This window comes from Tachyglossus aculeatus, chromosome 17 (genome assembly GCF_015852505.1).
Source record: "Tachyglossus aculeatus isolate mTacAcu1 chromosome 17, mTacAcu1.pri, whole genome shotgun sequence".
NCBI lineage: Eukaryota > Metazoa > Chordata > Mammalia > Monotremata > Tachyglossidae > Tachyglossus > Tachyglossus aculeatus.
In genome coordinates, this window is record NC_052082.1 from 11,785,936 (window position 1) to 11,803,885 (window position 17,950).

Genomic DNA, 17,950 nt, shown 5'->3' on the forward strand with positions numbered 1-17,950 from the left:
CCTTAGTACAGTTCTCTGCACACAGTAAGCACACAATAAATACCACTGGTTGATTGATTAAAGTCTAGTTTTTGTGAGTGCTAGGATTTTGACTCTGTACCTGACCATTCACTCAATTGTATTATTGAGCGCTTACTGTGTGCAGAGCACTGTACTAAGCGCTTGGGAGAGTACAATACAACAATGAACAGTGATATTCCCTTCCCACAATGACCCTGCTGTCTAGAGTAGGGGAGGCAGACATCAATACAAATAAATAAAATGACAGATAGGTACCTAAGTGTGGGCTGGGAGGGGAAAAGAGCCAAGTGAGCGAGTATACACTGTAAGAGTAGCTCTTCTTCTAGGGCATTGCATGTTTTATTGCCATATAACACCCTGATCTCCCACAATCAATCAGTCAATTAATCAATCAATCAATGAATGTCATAGCTGTTTCCTTAGTGTGGCCATTTTTACTCTGTCAGAGTTGTGTTCTTATGGGAAAATGGTATTGTAGTGACAATTCACACTATAGACATCAATTCAATCGTATTTATTAAGCGCTTACTGTATGCAGAGCACTGTACTAAGGGCCTGGGAAAGTGCAAGACAACAATAAAGAATGATGATCCCTGACTGCAATGAGCTCACAGTCTAGATAAGAATAATAATAATAATAATAATAATAATAATGCATTTATTAAGCGCTTACTATGTGCAAAGCACTGTTCTAAGTGCTGGGAAGGTTACAAGGTGATCAGGTTGTCCCACGGGGGGCTCACAGCCTTATCGCCCATTTTACAGATGAGGGAACTGCAGCACAGAGAAGTTAAGTGACTTGCCCAAAGTCACACAGCTGACAATTGGCAGAGCCGATAGACATCAATACAAATAAATAAAATTACAGATATATACATAAGTTCTGGGGGAGCAAGTCAGGGTGATGTGGGAGGGAATAGTTTTAAGACACCACTAGGGCCGACTCTTTTTAATGGAAGTACCTATATTTCTAGACTACGAGCCCGTTGTTGGGTAGGGACTGTCTCTGTACGTTGCCAACTTATACTTCCCAAGCGCTGAGTACAGTGCTCTGCACACAGTAAGCGCTCAATAAATACGATTGAATGAATGAATATTAAGTCCACCATTAGCAGCATGCTTTGCATCTTTGCTAAGCATAATTTCATCCACCAATCCATGGTATTCATTCATTCATTCATTCATTCAATCGTATTTATTGAGCGCTTACTGTGTGCAGAGCACTGTACTAAGCGCTTGGGAAGTACAAGTCGGCAACATAGAGAGAAGGTCCCTCCCCCACAACGAGCTCACAGTCTAGAAGGAGGAATCAATATAAATAAATAGAATTATGGATCTATGAACATCAAAGCAAGTAAACAGGCATCAATATAAATAGAATTATATATGTATGCACGTCAAAACAAGTGGAAAGAGCACGGGCTTTGGAATCATCTATCAAGCATTAACTGTGCAGCACACGATTCTCAATGGTTATTTATTAAGCGTTAACTGTGTGCAGAGCACTTGGGAGAGGACGATTCAGTAAAGTTGCTAGACGTGATCTGTGCCGACAGAATGTTCACCATCTCAGTGGGAATCGAGGCATTGAAAGAAATTACAGTCAGGGGAAATAGTGGAGTATGAGGACATGTATTAAAATACTATAAATTCACAAAAGCACAAAGAAACTTTTCAGTAAGGCTGAGGCAGAAGGTCGCGAGCATAGTAGCAACAGAACTTGACTGACGCCAAACACACGGACACATATATTTCTTCCGACACCGAATCTCCTTGCTCCCACTTGCGGATTGTGTTCTACCCAGGACAGTGTCATGTTGTGGGAGGGCTTTGGAGTCTGAGATCATGGGTTCAAATACCGGCTCCACCAATTAGCTGGGTGACTTTGGGCAAGTAACTTCACTTCTCTGGGCCTCAGTGTCCTCATCTGTAAAATGGGGATTAAGACTATGAGCCCCTCGTGGGACAACCTGATCACCATGTAACCTCCCCAGCACGTAGTAAGTGCTTAACAAATGCCATCATTATTAGTAATTTAAGACACACTCTGGCCTAGTGGAAAGAGCACAGACCTGCGAGTCAGAGGGCCTGGGTTCTAATTTCAACTCCACCATTTACCTGCTGTGTGCTTGGGCAAGTCACTTAACTTCTCTGGGCCTCAGTTTCCTCATCAGCAAAATGGGGATTCAGTACTTATTCTCCCTCCTACTTGTGAGCCCCTTGTAGGACCTAATTACCTTGTATCTGCCCTAGTGCTTAATACAATGCTTGGAACATAGTAAGCACTTAAAAAACACTACGATTATTGTTGGTAATAATAATAATCCTACTAATAAGAACTCTTTTATCTGGTTATAGTCAAATCATGCAATTCTTAGAGCCCGTATTATGGCAGAGTCGGCTATATGAGTATATTTTCAGGTATTTGCTGTGGTACTGCAAATAAGAAAAACATCTTTATTGATCGCTTATTGTGTGCAGACCTGTATATATGTATATATGTTTGTACATATTTACTAGTCTATTTATTTATTTTACTTGTTCATATCTATTCTATTTATTTTATTTTGTTAATATGTTTGGTTTTGTTCTCTGTCTCCCCCTTCTAGACTGTGAGCCCACTGTTGGGTAGGGACTGTCTCTATATGTTGCCAGCTTGTACTTCCCAAGCGCTTAGTACAGTGCTCTGCACACAGTAAGCACTCAATAAATACGATTGATTGATTGATTGAGGGTACAACATAGAAATAATCAGACACATTCCCTGCCCAAAGTGCGCTTATATTCTAAGTTGGTGTCTTCAAACTATTCACTCGCACATCACCTCCAAGAGGCCTTCCCAGATTAAGCCCCACTTTTCCTCATCTCCCACTCCCTTCTGCATCAACCTGACCTGCTCCCCCAGAACCTACGTATCTATCCGTAATTTTATTTATTTATATTGATGTCTGTTTATTTGTATTGTATTATTTTTATTTATTTGTATGGTCTCCCCCCATCTAGACGGTGAGCTCACTGCGGTCAGGGATGGTCACTCTTTATCGTTGTATTGCACTTTCCCAGGCCCTTAGCCCAGTGCACTGCATATACTCCTTAAATTAATAACAGATATGTACGTGATTTCTGTGGGGCAGGGAGGCGGGGGATGAATAAAGGGAGCAAGTCAGAGTGACGCAGAAGGGAGTGGGAGAAGAGGAAAGGAGGGCTTAGTTGGGGAAGGCTCCCAGCTCACCATTTGCCGTGCGGCAGTCCCAGTTTAATGGGGTGAGGCAGGCGATTTTTCGGGATCCTTTCCTCGTCCCTCTGTCCATCTGGGGTGAAAAGTGCCTCCTAAATAGGGCTATTCAGACACCCCAGGCCCCCGCCTCTCCAGCCTCCAGGACTTTCTTGAACTAGAAGGACTTTTGGGGGGCATAAGGAAGGTCGGAAGGACAGGTACTTGAGACTTTTAGCGATTACGATAGTGCCCGAACAATCAATATTTGCATATTCATTCAATCGTATTCATTGAGCGCTTACTGTGTGCAGAGCGCTGGACTAAGCGCATATATGAGAATGACCCCTCCTTTGCATTATTTTGGAACCTTGCAAAGTGTTAATGTTTTCAAATCAATCAAGCAGTGGTATTTATTGAGCACTAACCATGTGCTGTGCACTGTACTTAATGCTTGATAGAGTACAGTACAACAGATTTGAGAGATATGTTCCCTGCCCACAGCCAGCTTTCAGTCTAGAAAGAGCAGCGTGGCTGTGGGAGTCAGAGGTCATGGGTTCTAATCCCGGCTCTGCCACTTGCCAGCTGCCAGTAACTTTGGGCAAGTCACTTAACTTCTCTGTGCCTCAGTGACCTCATCTGTAAAATGGGGATTAAGATTGTGAGCTCCATGTGGGACAACCTGATCACTTTGTATCCCCCAAGCGCTTAGAACAGTGCTTTGCACATAGTGCTTAACAAATACCATCATTACTATTAATATTATTATTAACATAAATATATAATCTATAGATATGTGCATAAGTTTGGGTAGGTCACTTAACTTCTCTGTGCCTCAGTTATCTCAACTAGAAAATGGGGATGAAGACTATAAGCCCCATGTGGGACAACCTGATCACTTTGTATTCCCCTCCAGCGCTTAGAACAGTGCTTTGCACATAGTAAGCACTTAATAAATGCCATTATTATTATTACCAGATGCCCAAAGGTCACAGATGCAAGTGCACAGATGGCATATGAAGGGAGAGGGAGTGGGGGAACAGAGGGTTTAATCAGGGAAGGCCTCCTGGAGGAGTTGTGATCTTAATAAGGCTTTGAAGGTGAGGAGAATGGTGGTCTGGCACATATCAAAGGGAAGGGAGTTCCAGGCCAGAGGGAGGATGTGGGAAAGGGGTCCGCGGCAAAATTAATTAATTAATTAATTCATTCAGTCGCATTTATTGAGCACTTACTGTGTGCAGAGCACTGTACTAAACACTTGGGAAGTACATGTTGGCAACATATAGAGACGGTCCCTACCCAACAGCAGGCTCACAGTCTAGAAGGGGGAGACAGACAACAAAACAAATTAACAAAATAAATAGAATAGTAAATATGTACAAGGAAAATAAATAGAGTAATAAATATGTACAAACATCTATACAGGTGCTGTGGGGAGGGGAAGGAGGTAGGGCGGGGGGATGGGGAGGAGGAGATGAATGGGGGGGGCTCATCTGGGAAGGCCTCCTGGAGGAGGTGAGCTCTCAGTAGGGCTTTGAAGGGAGGAAGAGAGCTAGCTTGGTGGATGTGGGGAGGGAGGGCATTCAGATAAATTAATCAATAGTATTTATTGCATACATCTGGTAGTGTGCGAAGCAATCCGTTCTCCTTCCTCCACTCCCGTCCTCCTCCTTGGGGTAGCTACAGGGTTTGGGATTGGTTTGGAATGGAAAAGAGTGGTGGAAAAGCAGGAACGCCGGGCCGAAATCCAGCTTGGACACACGAATGTCGTCCCCGCGGCCCTTTCGCCTTTGTAAGTGTTCCGAATGGGACTGGATGCCAACTCCGCTAAGGAGACCGCCCCGCTGTCTCTCTCTTCTCTCCCACAGTCCAGCGGAGCAGCGGTCGTCATCGCCATCCTGGTGCTGCTGTTGCTGCTTGCCATCGGCCTGCTCTGGTGGTTCTGGCCCCTTTGCTGCAAAGTGGTGAGTGATTGAACCTCCTCGGGGTGGGTTTTTAATTTTAGGATATCTGTTAAGCGCTTACTACTGTGTGCCAGGCACTGTACTAAGTAAGTGCTGGGGTAGAGACAAGCTTATCAGGTTGGACACAGTCCGTGTCCCACGTGGGGCTCGCAGGCTTAACCACATTTTACAGATGAGGTAACCGAGGCCCAGAGGAGTGACTGGACCAAGGTGGTAATAATAATAATAATGATGGCATTTATTAAGCGCTTACTATGTGCAAAGCACTGTTCTAAGCGCTGGGGAGGTTACAAGGTGATCAGGTTGTCCCTCGGGGGGCTCACAGTCTTCATCCTCATTTTACAGATGAGGTAACTGAGGCACAGAGAAGTTTAGTGACTTGCCCAAAGTCACACAGCGGGCAAGTTGGCGGAGCCGGGATTGGAACTCACGTCCTTCTGAGTCCCGGAAGCGTGCTCCATCCACAGGGCCACTGGCTGTTGCTAGGGTAGGGAGTTGGCAGCTTCACCTGCATTCATTCATTCAATCGTATTTATTGAGTGCTTACTGTGTGCAGAGCACTGTACTAAGCGCTTTATTCACTATTCCACCTGCAGAACGTGGAAAGTCAAAATGGGGTTTTCTGCTGGGCTCTTCCTCTCAGAGTGGTTATAGTAATAATAATAATGATAGCATTTGTTAAGCGCTTACTATGTGCAGAGCACTGTTCTAAGCACTGGGGACGATGCAAGATGATCAGGTTGTCCCACGTGGGGCTCACAGTCTTAATCCCCATTTTACAGATAAGGGAACTGAAGCCCAGAGAAGTTAAGTGACTTTCCCAAAGTCACACAGCTGACAAGTGGTAGAGTCAGGATTTGAACCCATGACCTCTGACTCCAAAGCCCGGGCTCTTGCCACTGAGCCACGCTGCTTCTGATGCTGACTGTAAGCTCATTGTGGGCAGGGAATGCATCCTTTTATTGTTATTTTGTAATAATAATAATAATGATGGCATTTATTAAGCGCTTACTATGTGCAAAGCACTGTTCTAAGCGCTGGGGAGGTTACAAGGTGATCAGGTTGTCCCTCGTGGGACTCACAGTCTTAATCCCCATTTTACAGATGGGGTAACTGAGGCACAGAGAAGTTAAGTGATTTGCCCAAAGTCACACACCTGACAATTGGGGGAGCCGGGATTTGAACCCATGACCTCTGACTCCAAAGCCCATGCTCTTTCCTACTGAGCCACACTGCTTCACTGCTTTCACAAGCATTTAGTACAGTGCTTTGCCTACAGTAAGGGCTCAATAAATACAGTCAAATGAATGTTGCATACAATACCCGGTACTCAGTTGATACCCAGTCTTTATTCATTCATTCATTCAATTGTATTTAATGAGCGCTTACTGTGTGCAGAGCACTGTACTAAGCACTTGGGAAGTACAAGTTGGCAAGATATAGAGATAGATGGTCCCTACCCAACAGCAGGCTCACAGTCTAGAAGGGGGAGACAGAGAACAAAACAAAACATATTAACAAAATAAAATAAATAGAATAAATATGTACAAGTAAAATAAATAAATACAGTAATAAATATGTACAAACATATTCATTCAATCGTATTTATTGAGCGCTTATTGCGTGTAGAGCACTGTACTAAGCGCTTGGGAAGTACAAGTTGGCAACATATAGAGATGGTCCGTACCCAACAGCGGGCTCACAGTCTAGAAAGGGGAGACAGACAACAAAACAAAACATATTAACAAAATAAAATAAATAGAATAAATATGTACAAATAAACATATATGCAGGTGCTGTGGGGAGGGGAAGGAGGTAAGGTGGGATGGGGAGAGGGAGGAGCTAGGGGACTCACAGTAGGAGGGAAAACAGAGATTGAGCCCCCATTTTACAGATGAGGAAACTGAGGCACAAAGATGTTAAGTGATTTGTCCAAGGTTGCACAACAGACAAGTACTGGAGCTGGGATTCAACTCAGGTCCTCTGACTCCAAAACCCAGGCTCTTTCCGTTAGGCCACACTGCTTCTCCTAGAAATGACAGTTTTCCAATCATAGCTCCTGGAAGAACGATCCATGCCTAAAATACAGATGAGGGGTAAGAGTGAAGTTTTCTGGACTTGTTTAGTGCTTAGTACAGTGCTCTACGCCCAGTGAGCACTCGATAAATACCATTGATTGATTAGACATGTAGTATCTAGCTATAACTAAACAGGTGAACATGCCAAGAGAACCCAACAATTTTCTACCCTTTCCTGCCATTTGCTACCGTTCCCCAAAATGAGGGGAAATCAAATGCTCGTTTTCCCAGAGAATACATAAGCTACGCCTTCCCAATTCCCCCCCAATTTGTTTTCGGAAAGCACCTCTCAAAATGATTTCTTTTTGAAACCCAAATTACTTCTAATAAATTGAGGTTTCACTGGGGTTAGGTCTGACCGTGGCTGTAAAGAAACCTTTTTTTTAGCCAACAACAGCTGTGCTATTCTTCCTAACCCGCGAAAGTTAGCACACTGGACGCGCTTTTATCATTGAGGAGGGCCCCCGCTGCCTTTATCGAGTTCCTTTGAAATCAGCCTGATTTTCTGAATGAGCAATAAAGCAGAAGTCGTTTAAATTTTAATACTCTGCCTCCGCACCATCAATTAAAATTATTTATGTTTTGTTGCCTCTCGAAATGAAGTGTTGCCTTAGGAGCTATTGCCGAGGTGCGGGCCGCTCCGCCGGAGGCCGCACGGGCTTCTCAGCCCGCCGGTCCCGGCCTGTTTGTTTTGACAGCGGGGTCCCGAGCTCATTATCCCGAACCCTCGCGCTCCTTGTCCTGGTCCCCATCCAACATTTGAGCATTATTTATGGGCCCAGTTTCTAGCCAATTATTCTCTCTAAGTTAGACGTGCCTCACCGTCGATCTCTCCTGCAAAGGCGTCTTTGGAAGAGGGTCGGAAGGGGGTTGTCTGCCACCCCCGCCCGTCGCCCTGGGCGGACGAAAGGGACTCAAATCCTAATCCTGGCTCTGCCACTTTCATTCGTTCATTCATTCAATCGCATTTATTTAGCGCTTACTGTGTGCAGAGCACTCTACTAAGCGCTTGGGATGTCCAAGTTGGCAACATCTAGAGACGCTCCCTACCCAACAGCGGGCTCACAGTCTAGAACAGGGAGACAGGCAACAAGACAGAACATGTGGACAGGTGTCACGTCATCAGAATAAATAGAAATAAAGCTAGATGCACATCGGGAACAATAAACAGAATAGTAAATATGTACAAGTAAAATGAATAGAGTAATAAATCTGTGTGACTTTGGGCAAGTCACTTAACTTCTCTGTGCCTCATTTACCTCAGCTGTAAAACGGAGATGAAGACTATGAGCCCCATGTGGGACAACCCGATTACCTTGTATACCCCCAGGGCTTAGAACAGTGCTTGGCATGTAGTAAGTGCTTAACAAATGCCATTATTATTATTATTATTGTTATTATTGTATCCCCCCCAGGGCTTACAACAGTGCCTGGCACATAGTAAGCACTTAACAAATACCATTATTATTATTATTATTATTATTATTACTAGGGTATTTCTTAAATTCTCAATATGTGCCAAGCACTGTTCTAAGCACTGAGACAGATACAAGGTAATCAGGTTGGACACTGTCCCTGCCCCCTTGGGGCTCACAGTTTCAATCCCCATTTTACAGATGAGGTAACTGAGGCCCAGAGAAGTGAAGTGACTTGCCCAGGGTCACACAGCAGACAAGTGGGATTAGAAGCCACAACCTCCAACTCCCAAGCCCATGCTCTTGGCGGTAGGCCACGCTGCATTCATTCATTCATTCTTTCAATCATATTTATTGAGCGCTTACTGTGTGCAGAGCACTGTACTAAGCGCTTGGGAAGTACAAGTTGGCAACATATAGAGACGGTCCCTACCCAACAGCGGGCTCATGGGACGGACAGGCGGTGATGATGGTCTCAGGGAGGTAGCAGGGGGCACTGACCCCATTCTCCGGGCTCAGATCTGGCTCCTTTCTAGCTCCTTTCCTCTTCTCCCTCTCCATTGTGCATCTCCCTGACTCGCTCCCTTAATAATAATAATAATAATAATGTTGGTATTTGTTAAGCGCTTACTATGTGCAAAGCACTGTTCTAAGCGCTGGGGCAGATACAAGGTAATCAGGTTGTCCCACGAGGGGCTCACAGTCTTCATCCCCATTTTACAGATGAGGGAACTGAGGCCCAGAGAAGTGAAGTGACTTGCCCAAAGTCACACAGCTGACAAGTGGCGGAGCCAGGATTTGAACCCACGGCCTCTGACTCCAAAGCCCGTGCCCTTTCCACTGAGCCACGCTGCTTCCTTCATTAATCTCCCACTCCCAGTCCCACAGAACTTATGTACAAACCACAATTTATTTATATTAATGTCTGTCTTCCTCTCTAGGCTGTAAGCTCATTTTAGGCAGGGAATTTGTCTTTTTATTGTTCTATTGTACTCCCCCAAGTGCTCAGTACAGTGCTCTGCACACCGTTAGCGCTCAATAAATACGATTGAATCGAATGAAAGAATGAATGAAAATTGGATCCAAAGCAATGGATTCCCTGCCAGAATCATTACTCAATCGATGGTATTTATTTGAGCACTTACTGTGCGCAGAGCACCGTACTAAGCGCTTGGGAGAGTACAACACAGCAGAATCAGCAGACACATTCCCTGCCCAGAACGAGCTTACAGTCTAGATGGGAAGACGGACACTAATCCAAATAAATAAGGTATTTATAAAGATCTCCACATAGGTGCTGAGGGATTTGAGATGGGGCGACTATCCAGTGTCCAAAGGTCATGGCTCCAAGTGCGGACTCCATACTCCACACAGAGCATTTTGGGGTGTCATTCATTCATTAATTCATTCAATCGCATTTATTGAGCGCTTACTGTGTGCAGAGCACTGGACTAAGCGCTTGGGAAGTACCAGTTGGATCGTGCCTATCAATCTCCCACGCCGGCATCGGGCCGAAGAGACGAGGGAAGCAGCCATCGTTGGCGGATCCCAGTTCGTGGGCGTTTGGAAGCGACACCCCCGGTGTCTTTGGGGGGCCCGGTTAAACCCCCTCACGAGAATAATTCCGCAGACGCTACTTGAGCTGCAGAACTCGTCCGAAATCAGCCTTTATTTCCGCGGCAGCTCACTGTTGACAGTTCTGTTCACTCTTCCCCGAATATCAGAACATATGATTGCGTCAAGCTGGCTCAGGCACACATGCTGACATTTTCTAACGCGGAGAATGCCCACATCACTCCCGCATTTGAAAAGTGTTAATGAGCAGATCAAAGGGATTGTTGCCTAAAGCAACTCACTTTTTTTTTTTTTAAAGAAGTCGGCTCCCCTCCAAACTGAAATCTTTGTTCTTGCCACGGGTATTGGACTCTGTGCGGGCAGGAGGAGGAATATCACATGAATGAAACTGGAGAGGAGTCAGGTTCCCCGCATGGTTGGTCAAGGGGTGGGAAAAGGCTTCCAGAGTCTGGCCTGGTGCTGAAGCTGCTGGGTAAAAATGGTCCTGGCTCTTTCTCACAGTATTGTACTTTTTTAAAAAAATTTAAATTTTTTTTTATGATATTTGTTAAACACTTACTGTCTGCCAGGCACTGTACTAAGGGTGGGGGTAGATACAAGAGTTATTAAATTGCATTTATTGAGCGCTTACCATGTGCAGGGCACCTGCACTAAGTGCTTAGGAGAGTACGGTATAACAATAAATAGACACATTCCCTGCCTACAATGAGCTTACAGCCTAGAGAGGAAGACAGACATTAATATAAATAAATAAATTATAGTTTGTCCATAAATTCTGTGGGACTGGGAGTGGGAGATTCATGAAGGAAGCAGCATGGCTCAGTGGAAAGAGCACGGGCTTTGGAATCAGAGGGTGTGGGTTACAAGCTTACAGTTTGGAGGGGCAAGCAGATAGTAGTAGAAATAAGTAAATTGCAGATATGAACATGAGTGCTATGTTATGAATAAAGGGATAATCAGATTAGACCCAGACCCTGTCCCACTTAGGGCTCACAGTCTTAACCCCCATTTTTACAGATGAGGTAACCGAGGCACAGAGAAGCGAAGTGACTTGCCCACGGTCACACAGCAGACAAGTGGCGGAGCTGGGATTAGAACCCAGGTCCTCTGACTCCTAGTCCCGTGTTTTTTCTGGCAGGCCACACTGCTTCTCAGAAATCTGCTGCTTCTCTTAAAATTTGCCTCAGGTCTAATCCAGGAGCTCTGCTCTGCATCCCTCACCCTCCAAGCTGCCAAGGAACAGTGCTTTGCACATAGTAAGCGCTTAACAAATGCCATTATTATTATTATTATGCCTGGATCGTTCCACGCTGGGATCAGAAAGTGATGGTTAAGTTGGGCGGCTCCTTTCAAAAGAGTGATGAAGCGATTCTATCTCAAGCGGTTCACCCCGGGGGCATTTTGGAGTTGAATAGTGACCTCGGGCAGGTCTTGCAACCCATAAGGTTTTCCTCCTTGGTTTGGTTTCCCGCATGAACCCCAAGTTGCCATTCATGGCCTATTTCTCCGGTTTTTCATGGATTTTCATCACCTTCGAGTCCTTCCTCATAGCCAGCTTCCCCTTCAACATTACATCAAATAGTGTCACTTTGCCCAAATTGCTTCCACACCCGATGCTGTCAGGAAGCTTCCTCTAGATTCTAGACTGTAAGCTCATTGTAGGCAAGAAACCTGTCTGTCATATTGTTATATTGTACATTCACCAGTGCTCCATACTGAGAGTACGTGCTCAGTAAATACAATCGGCTGACCCTAAACCCTTCCATGTTGATATTTATTACTCTATTTATTTATTTATTTTACTTGTACATATCTATTCTATTTATTTTATTTTGTTAGTATGTTTGGTTTTGTTCTCGGTCTCCCCCTTTTAGACTGTGAGCCCACTGTTGAGTAGGGACTGTCTTTATATGTTGCCAACTTGTACTTCCCAAGTGCTTAGTCCAGTGCTCTGCCCACAGTAAGCGCTCAGTAAATACGATTGATTGATTGATTGACGAGCGATTGGCTGTTTGCACACTTCCCGTTTCCACCATTTTGTCAGGGTATGATCTGTGTGAAGGGCAGGGGAGATCTGCGCTTCTGTGAGATTGCTTTCTCACACTGCACGCACTAAAATGGGTACGGAGATCCTAGCCCAGCTCCCATCTTAGTTAAAAGGGCTAATTTGAAGCCTGGCCTGCATCAGATGTCAAATGCTGTGGAGAAAGCGGGGTGAAGAACACGGGCCTTGCCCCACCAAGGGCAACCACCGCGGAATGGCAGACGTCATCCTTATTGGCTTCCGGGGCGGACGGGAGCGTCAGGCTGGCCGTCGGCATTTTCAGCCACACTTGCAGGCGGAGAGAGGACTTGGGTTCTAATCTTGGTTCTGCCACTTGCCTGCTGTTTGGGCAAGTCACTCAACTTCTCTGTACCTCAGTTTCTTCATCTGCAACATGAGGATTCAATGCCTGTGCTCCCTCTTACTTAGTAGGTGAGCCTTATTTGGGATCTGATGACCTTGTATCTACCCCAGAACTTAGTACAGTGCTTGGGACATAGTAAGTGCTTAAAAACTCCCTGGGATGTTTTCTCATGAAACCGAATAAATAAACGACAAATCTATTTCACGTACCTCCACCTGTGGTTGGTATTTAGGGAGGATTTAATATTCTAGGTAGTCATCTCCTTGGAAGTTTGGTGAATGGAATTGCTAACTTGGACTTCCCAAGCGCTTAGTACAGTGCTCTGCACACAGTAAGCGCTCAATAAATGCGATTGAATGAATGAATGAAAAACACCCCACAATTATCATTGTTATTGTTATCTTTAAAATGGGGATTCAGTGTTTTCCCTTCCCTTTAGACTGTGAGCCCCATGTGAGACAGGAACTGTGTTGGACCTGATTATAATAATGTTTCCCATGGCTCAGTGGAAAGAGCACGGGCTTGGGAGCCAGAGGTCATGGGTTCTAATCCCAGCTCTGCTACTTCTGCTATGTGACTTTGGGCAAGTCACTTAACTTCTCTGTGCCTCAGTGACCTCATCTGGGAAATGGGGGTTAAGACTGTGAGCTCCACGTGGGACAACCTGATCACCTTGTATCCCCCCCAGCACTTAGAACAGTGCTTTGCACGTAGTAAGCACTTAACAAATACCATTACTATTATTATTATCTTATATCTACCCCAACATTTAGTACAACATAGTAAGTGCCTAACAAATATCACAGTTTTTCTTCTTATTGATTGATTGATTTTTAATGGTATGTGTTAAGTGCTTACTATGTGCCGGATCTTTCTGTCCTGCATTTCATTCATTCATTCATTCAATCGTATTTATTGAGTGCTTACTGTGTGCAGAGCACTGTACTAAGCGCTTGGGAAGTACAAGTTGGCAACATATAGAGACGGTCCCTACCCAACAGTGGGCTCACAGTTGAGTCCCACTGGGGTAGCTACAAGCTAATCAGTCCATGTCCCACACGGGGCTTAGAGTCTTAATTCCCATTTTACAGATGAGATAACTGAGGCACAGAGAAGTGAAGTGACTTGCCCAAGGTCAAGGGATTAGAACCCAGGTCCTCTGACTCTCTGTGCTGTATCCACGAGGCCAAGCTGCTTCGTATTGTTTTTATAAGGCTTCTGTTTTGTCAGTGTCATCTTTAATGGCACCTGATGGTCCATCAATCAATCAATTGTATTTATTGAGCACTTACTGTGTGCAGAGCACTGTACAACAGGCTGAGAGCGCTCTATGGGGAATCAACCCCACTCAAAAGAAGGACCCGCCCTGGAAAGATGGTAGCCCCAGGTGGATTGTGAATGTGTGTGGCACGTGTGGAAATCCATCAGTTTCCCAACAGTCAGCAGGAACATCCCCACCCGAGGGGCTGCCCTCCTCAGAAGGAACCTAGACCCACTGTGAGCAGGGAATGTGTCTGTTATATTGCTTTATTGTACTCTCCCAAGCACTTAGTACAGTGCTCTGCACAGAGTAAGCGCTCAATAAATGTGATTGATTGGTTGATTGGTGGGCAGACCTCTGTCTGGAGCAGCGTGTAGTGAGACCGAGCCCACAGCACTTAGATACAAATCTTTGAATTATATGTTATAAATTACTTATTTATTCATATTAATTCATGTTAATGGTATTCACAGTAATATCTGTGTCCTCCTCTAGACTGTAAGCTCACTGTGGGCAAGGAATGGGTCTGCTATATTATTATATTGTATTCTCCCCTTCTAGACTGTGAGCCCACTGTTGGGTAGGGACCGTCTCTATACGTTGCCAACTTGTACTTCCCAAGTGCTTAGTCCAGTGCTCTGCACACAGTAAGCGCTCAATAAGTGCAATTGAATGAATGAATGAATCCTCTCAAGCCATTAGTACAGTGCTCTGCACAAAGTAAGTGCTCAATAACTACGATTGACTGTGAATTTCTGGGAGCCGCAGATTTAAAGGTTCTTTGTTTGGGCTTTCTCTCCCGCTCAGCTGAGCTCAACAGGAGGTCTCCAACGTCAACATAGGCACACCAATAACTCTGAGCACGAACTGTTGGCAGACCCCTGTACTAGGCACTGGGGAGCGTACAACAGAAGTAAAAAGCATAGAATTTGCCTTTTTAGAGCCTGCAATTTTATGGAGAGAAAGCAAAACCAGAGAACACTTAAATTATGCATTCACTCTCCTTCCCCTTTGTGTTTAGCCTCACACAGGGTCCCAGGATGCAGGGAGGGCGTATGGGCTGCTTGTATCCAACGGGATTCAGTCCTGTGTTGACCCAGCCCATATTTTCCCGGCCGGGATCTGTGGGATGGGTCCGGCCGGCTATTGAGGCCGAGTGACTTCTTCGTAGGGCTTGGGAATCCTTGGACTTGGGTGGATGTGGGGGGTGGATGTGGGGGGCGGCGACCGCTGGACTGGACGTCAGATTTTTAACCTCGTTGGGCTCAGCCAAATGGGCTAAGTGTAAGCTCGTTGTGGGCAGGGAATACGTCTGTTTATTGTTGTACCACTTGGCATAGTGCTCGGCACACAGTAAGTGCTCAAGAAGTACGATTGAATGAATGACTGAATGAATGGTGGGTTCTCTGTAGTGGAGGCGAGCAGAGAAGGGACGTGGGTTGTCAATCATATTTATTGAGTGCTTACTGTGTGCAGAGCACTGGGCTAAGAGCTTGGGAGAGTTCAATATAATGATATAACAGACCCGTTCCCTGCTCACACGAAGCTTACAGTCTAGAAGGGACAGGCAGAAAAAAGGGGATTGGCAGAAACAAGGCAGGGAGGAGGGAGTTTGGCATGAAAGAAGGTGAAGCATATGCCTGGCTCACGTGGGATAGGGATGAGGGAATCGGGGGCCAATTGGGAACCCCCACAAAGCTGGCGACCTCGACTGAGGGCGGGGGTGGCCGGTGGGAGGGCCGGGGACCTCTGGAGAAGCGGTTTGCCATCTCATCTTCTGTGCGGAGCTAATCAGACTGCTAACAACCCAGTTTGTGTTTGGAATAGTCTGGCATATGTTTCTGACTCTGCCGAGCGTTTACCATGTGTGGTGCTGATTTAATTTCAGGAGGATCTAAATTGAACTAATCAAGAGGAAGGAATATGGAGTGAAGCTTTATGTCCTTTAAATAGAATCTCCTCCTCCTCCTTGTCAGGCCTGACTGCAGACTTTGGCGCCTCTGAGCTGGGACACAGAGGAGTGCAGGGACATTTCCTCCTACTTCCAGGCAAAATTGATTTCCTACTTGTTCCATAGGGAATGGCAACAGGGCCTCCCCTCCCAAAAGGAATCCTGATTCACTGCCAACTGACCGGGATGAAATCTGAACAGCTCAAATCAATCTATCGATCAGTGATTGTTGAGCGCTTACTATGTGCAGAGCACCGTACTAAGCGCTTGGGGGGAGGGGGTGCAACAGGATTAGCAGACACATTCCCTCCCCATAATGAACTCACAGTCTAGAGGGGGAGACGGACGTTAGTATGAATAATTTACCATATATAATTCAAAGATATATACATAAGTGCTGTGGGGTTGGGAAGAATATCATTCATTCATTCAATCGTATTTATCGAGCGCTTACTGTGTGCAGAGCACTGGACTAAGCGCTTGAATCATGTGTCCGAAGGTCACGGATTGAAGCGCGTAGATGATGCAGAAGGGAAAGTGAGCTAGTACAGTGCTGTCCTCACAGTCATTGCTCAATATGTACCATTGATGGATTACTCTATTTATTTATTACTCTATTCATTTATTTATTACTCTATTTATTACTCTTATTTGTACATATTTATTCTATTTATTTTATTTTGTTAATATGTTTTGTTTTGTTGTCTGTCTCCCCCTTCTAGACTGTGAGCCTGTTGTTGGGTAGGGACCTTCTCTGTATGTTGCCAACTTGTACTTCCCAAGCGCTTAGTACAGTGCTCTGCACACAGTAAGCACTCAATAAATACGACAATGACTGACTGAATGAATAATATTAATACTACTACTAATCATGATATTAAGTGCTTGCTGTGTGTCAAGCATTGTTCTAAGTGCTGGGTTAGATACAAGCTAATCAGGTGGGGAACAGTCCCTGCCCCACATGGGTCTCCCAGTCCCCAAACCCACTTCTTCTTTCCAGAGAAGTGAGGTGACTTGCCCAATCTCCCCCAGCACACAAGTGGCAGAGCTGGGATTAGAACCCAGGTCCTTCTGGCTCTCAGGCCCGGGCTGTAGACACTAGGCCACACTGCTTCAGTCGGCTCCTTCATCAATCGTATTTATTGAGCGCTTACTGTGTGCAGAGCACTGTACTAAGCGCTTGGGAAGTACAAATTGGCAACATATAGAGACAGTCCCCTCCCAACAGTGGGCTCACAGTCTAAAAGGGGGAGACAGAGAACAAAACCAAACATACTAACAAAATAAAATAAATAGATATGTACAAGTAAAATAAATAAATAGAGTAATAAATATGTACAAACATATATACATATATACAGGTGGTGTGGGGAAGGGAAGGAGGTAAGATGGGGTGGATGGAGAGGGGGACGAGGGGAGTGAGTGTGGGAAGGCCTCCTGGAGGAGGTGAGCTCTCAGTAGGGCCTTGAAGGGAGGAAGAGAGCTAGCTTGGCGGATGGGCAGAGGGAAGGCATTCCAGGCCCGGGGGAGGACGTGGGTCGATGGCGGGACAGGCGAGAACGAGGGACGGTGAGGAGATTAGCGGCAGAGGAGCGGAGGGTGCAGGGTGGGCTGTAGAAGGCTCCTTGGGTCACGGGGAGGGGGCTGGCCTGCTATCAGCTGATCTCCCCGTCCTGTGTGAGGGGAACATGTCCATGGCTGGGTCTCTGATCTAAAGAGCCTTGAGCGGAGTTGTTCCCTGGGCTGGCTTTTGGTCAGGTGCCGTGACCGTTGTCTGAAGATCTGACTTGAGATAATAATAATGATAATAATAATAGTATTTGTCAAATGCTTACTATGTGCCAAGCACTGTTCTAAATTCTGGGATAGATACAAGGTAATCAGTTTGGACACAGTTCCTGCCCCATATGGGCTCTCAGTCTTCATCCCCATTTTCCCAATGAGGGAACTGAGGCCCAGAGAAGTGACTTAATAATAATAATAATGGCATTTATTAAGCACTTACTATGTGCCAAGCACTGTTCTAAGCGCTGGGAAGGTTGCAAGGTGATCAGGTTGTCCCA

At 45.5% G+C, this 17,950-nt stretch overlaps 1 protein-coding gene across 1 annotated transcript in view; it reads left to right on the top strand.

The window, feature by feature from the left end:
* ANTXR2 (ANTXR cell adhesion molecule 2) overlaps positions 1–17,950 on the top strand; it is a 168,109-nt gene that overhangs the window by 87,866 nt on the left and 62,293 nt on the right. The window contains exon 12 of the mRNA XM_038759122.1: positions 5,104–5,199. Coding sequence (XP_038615050.1) covers positions 5,104–5,199 — 96 coding nt within the window. The remainder of the gene's footprint in view (positions 1–5,103; positions 5,200–17,950) is intronic.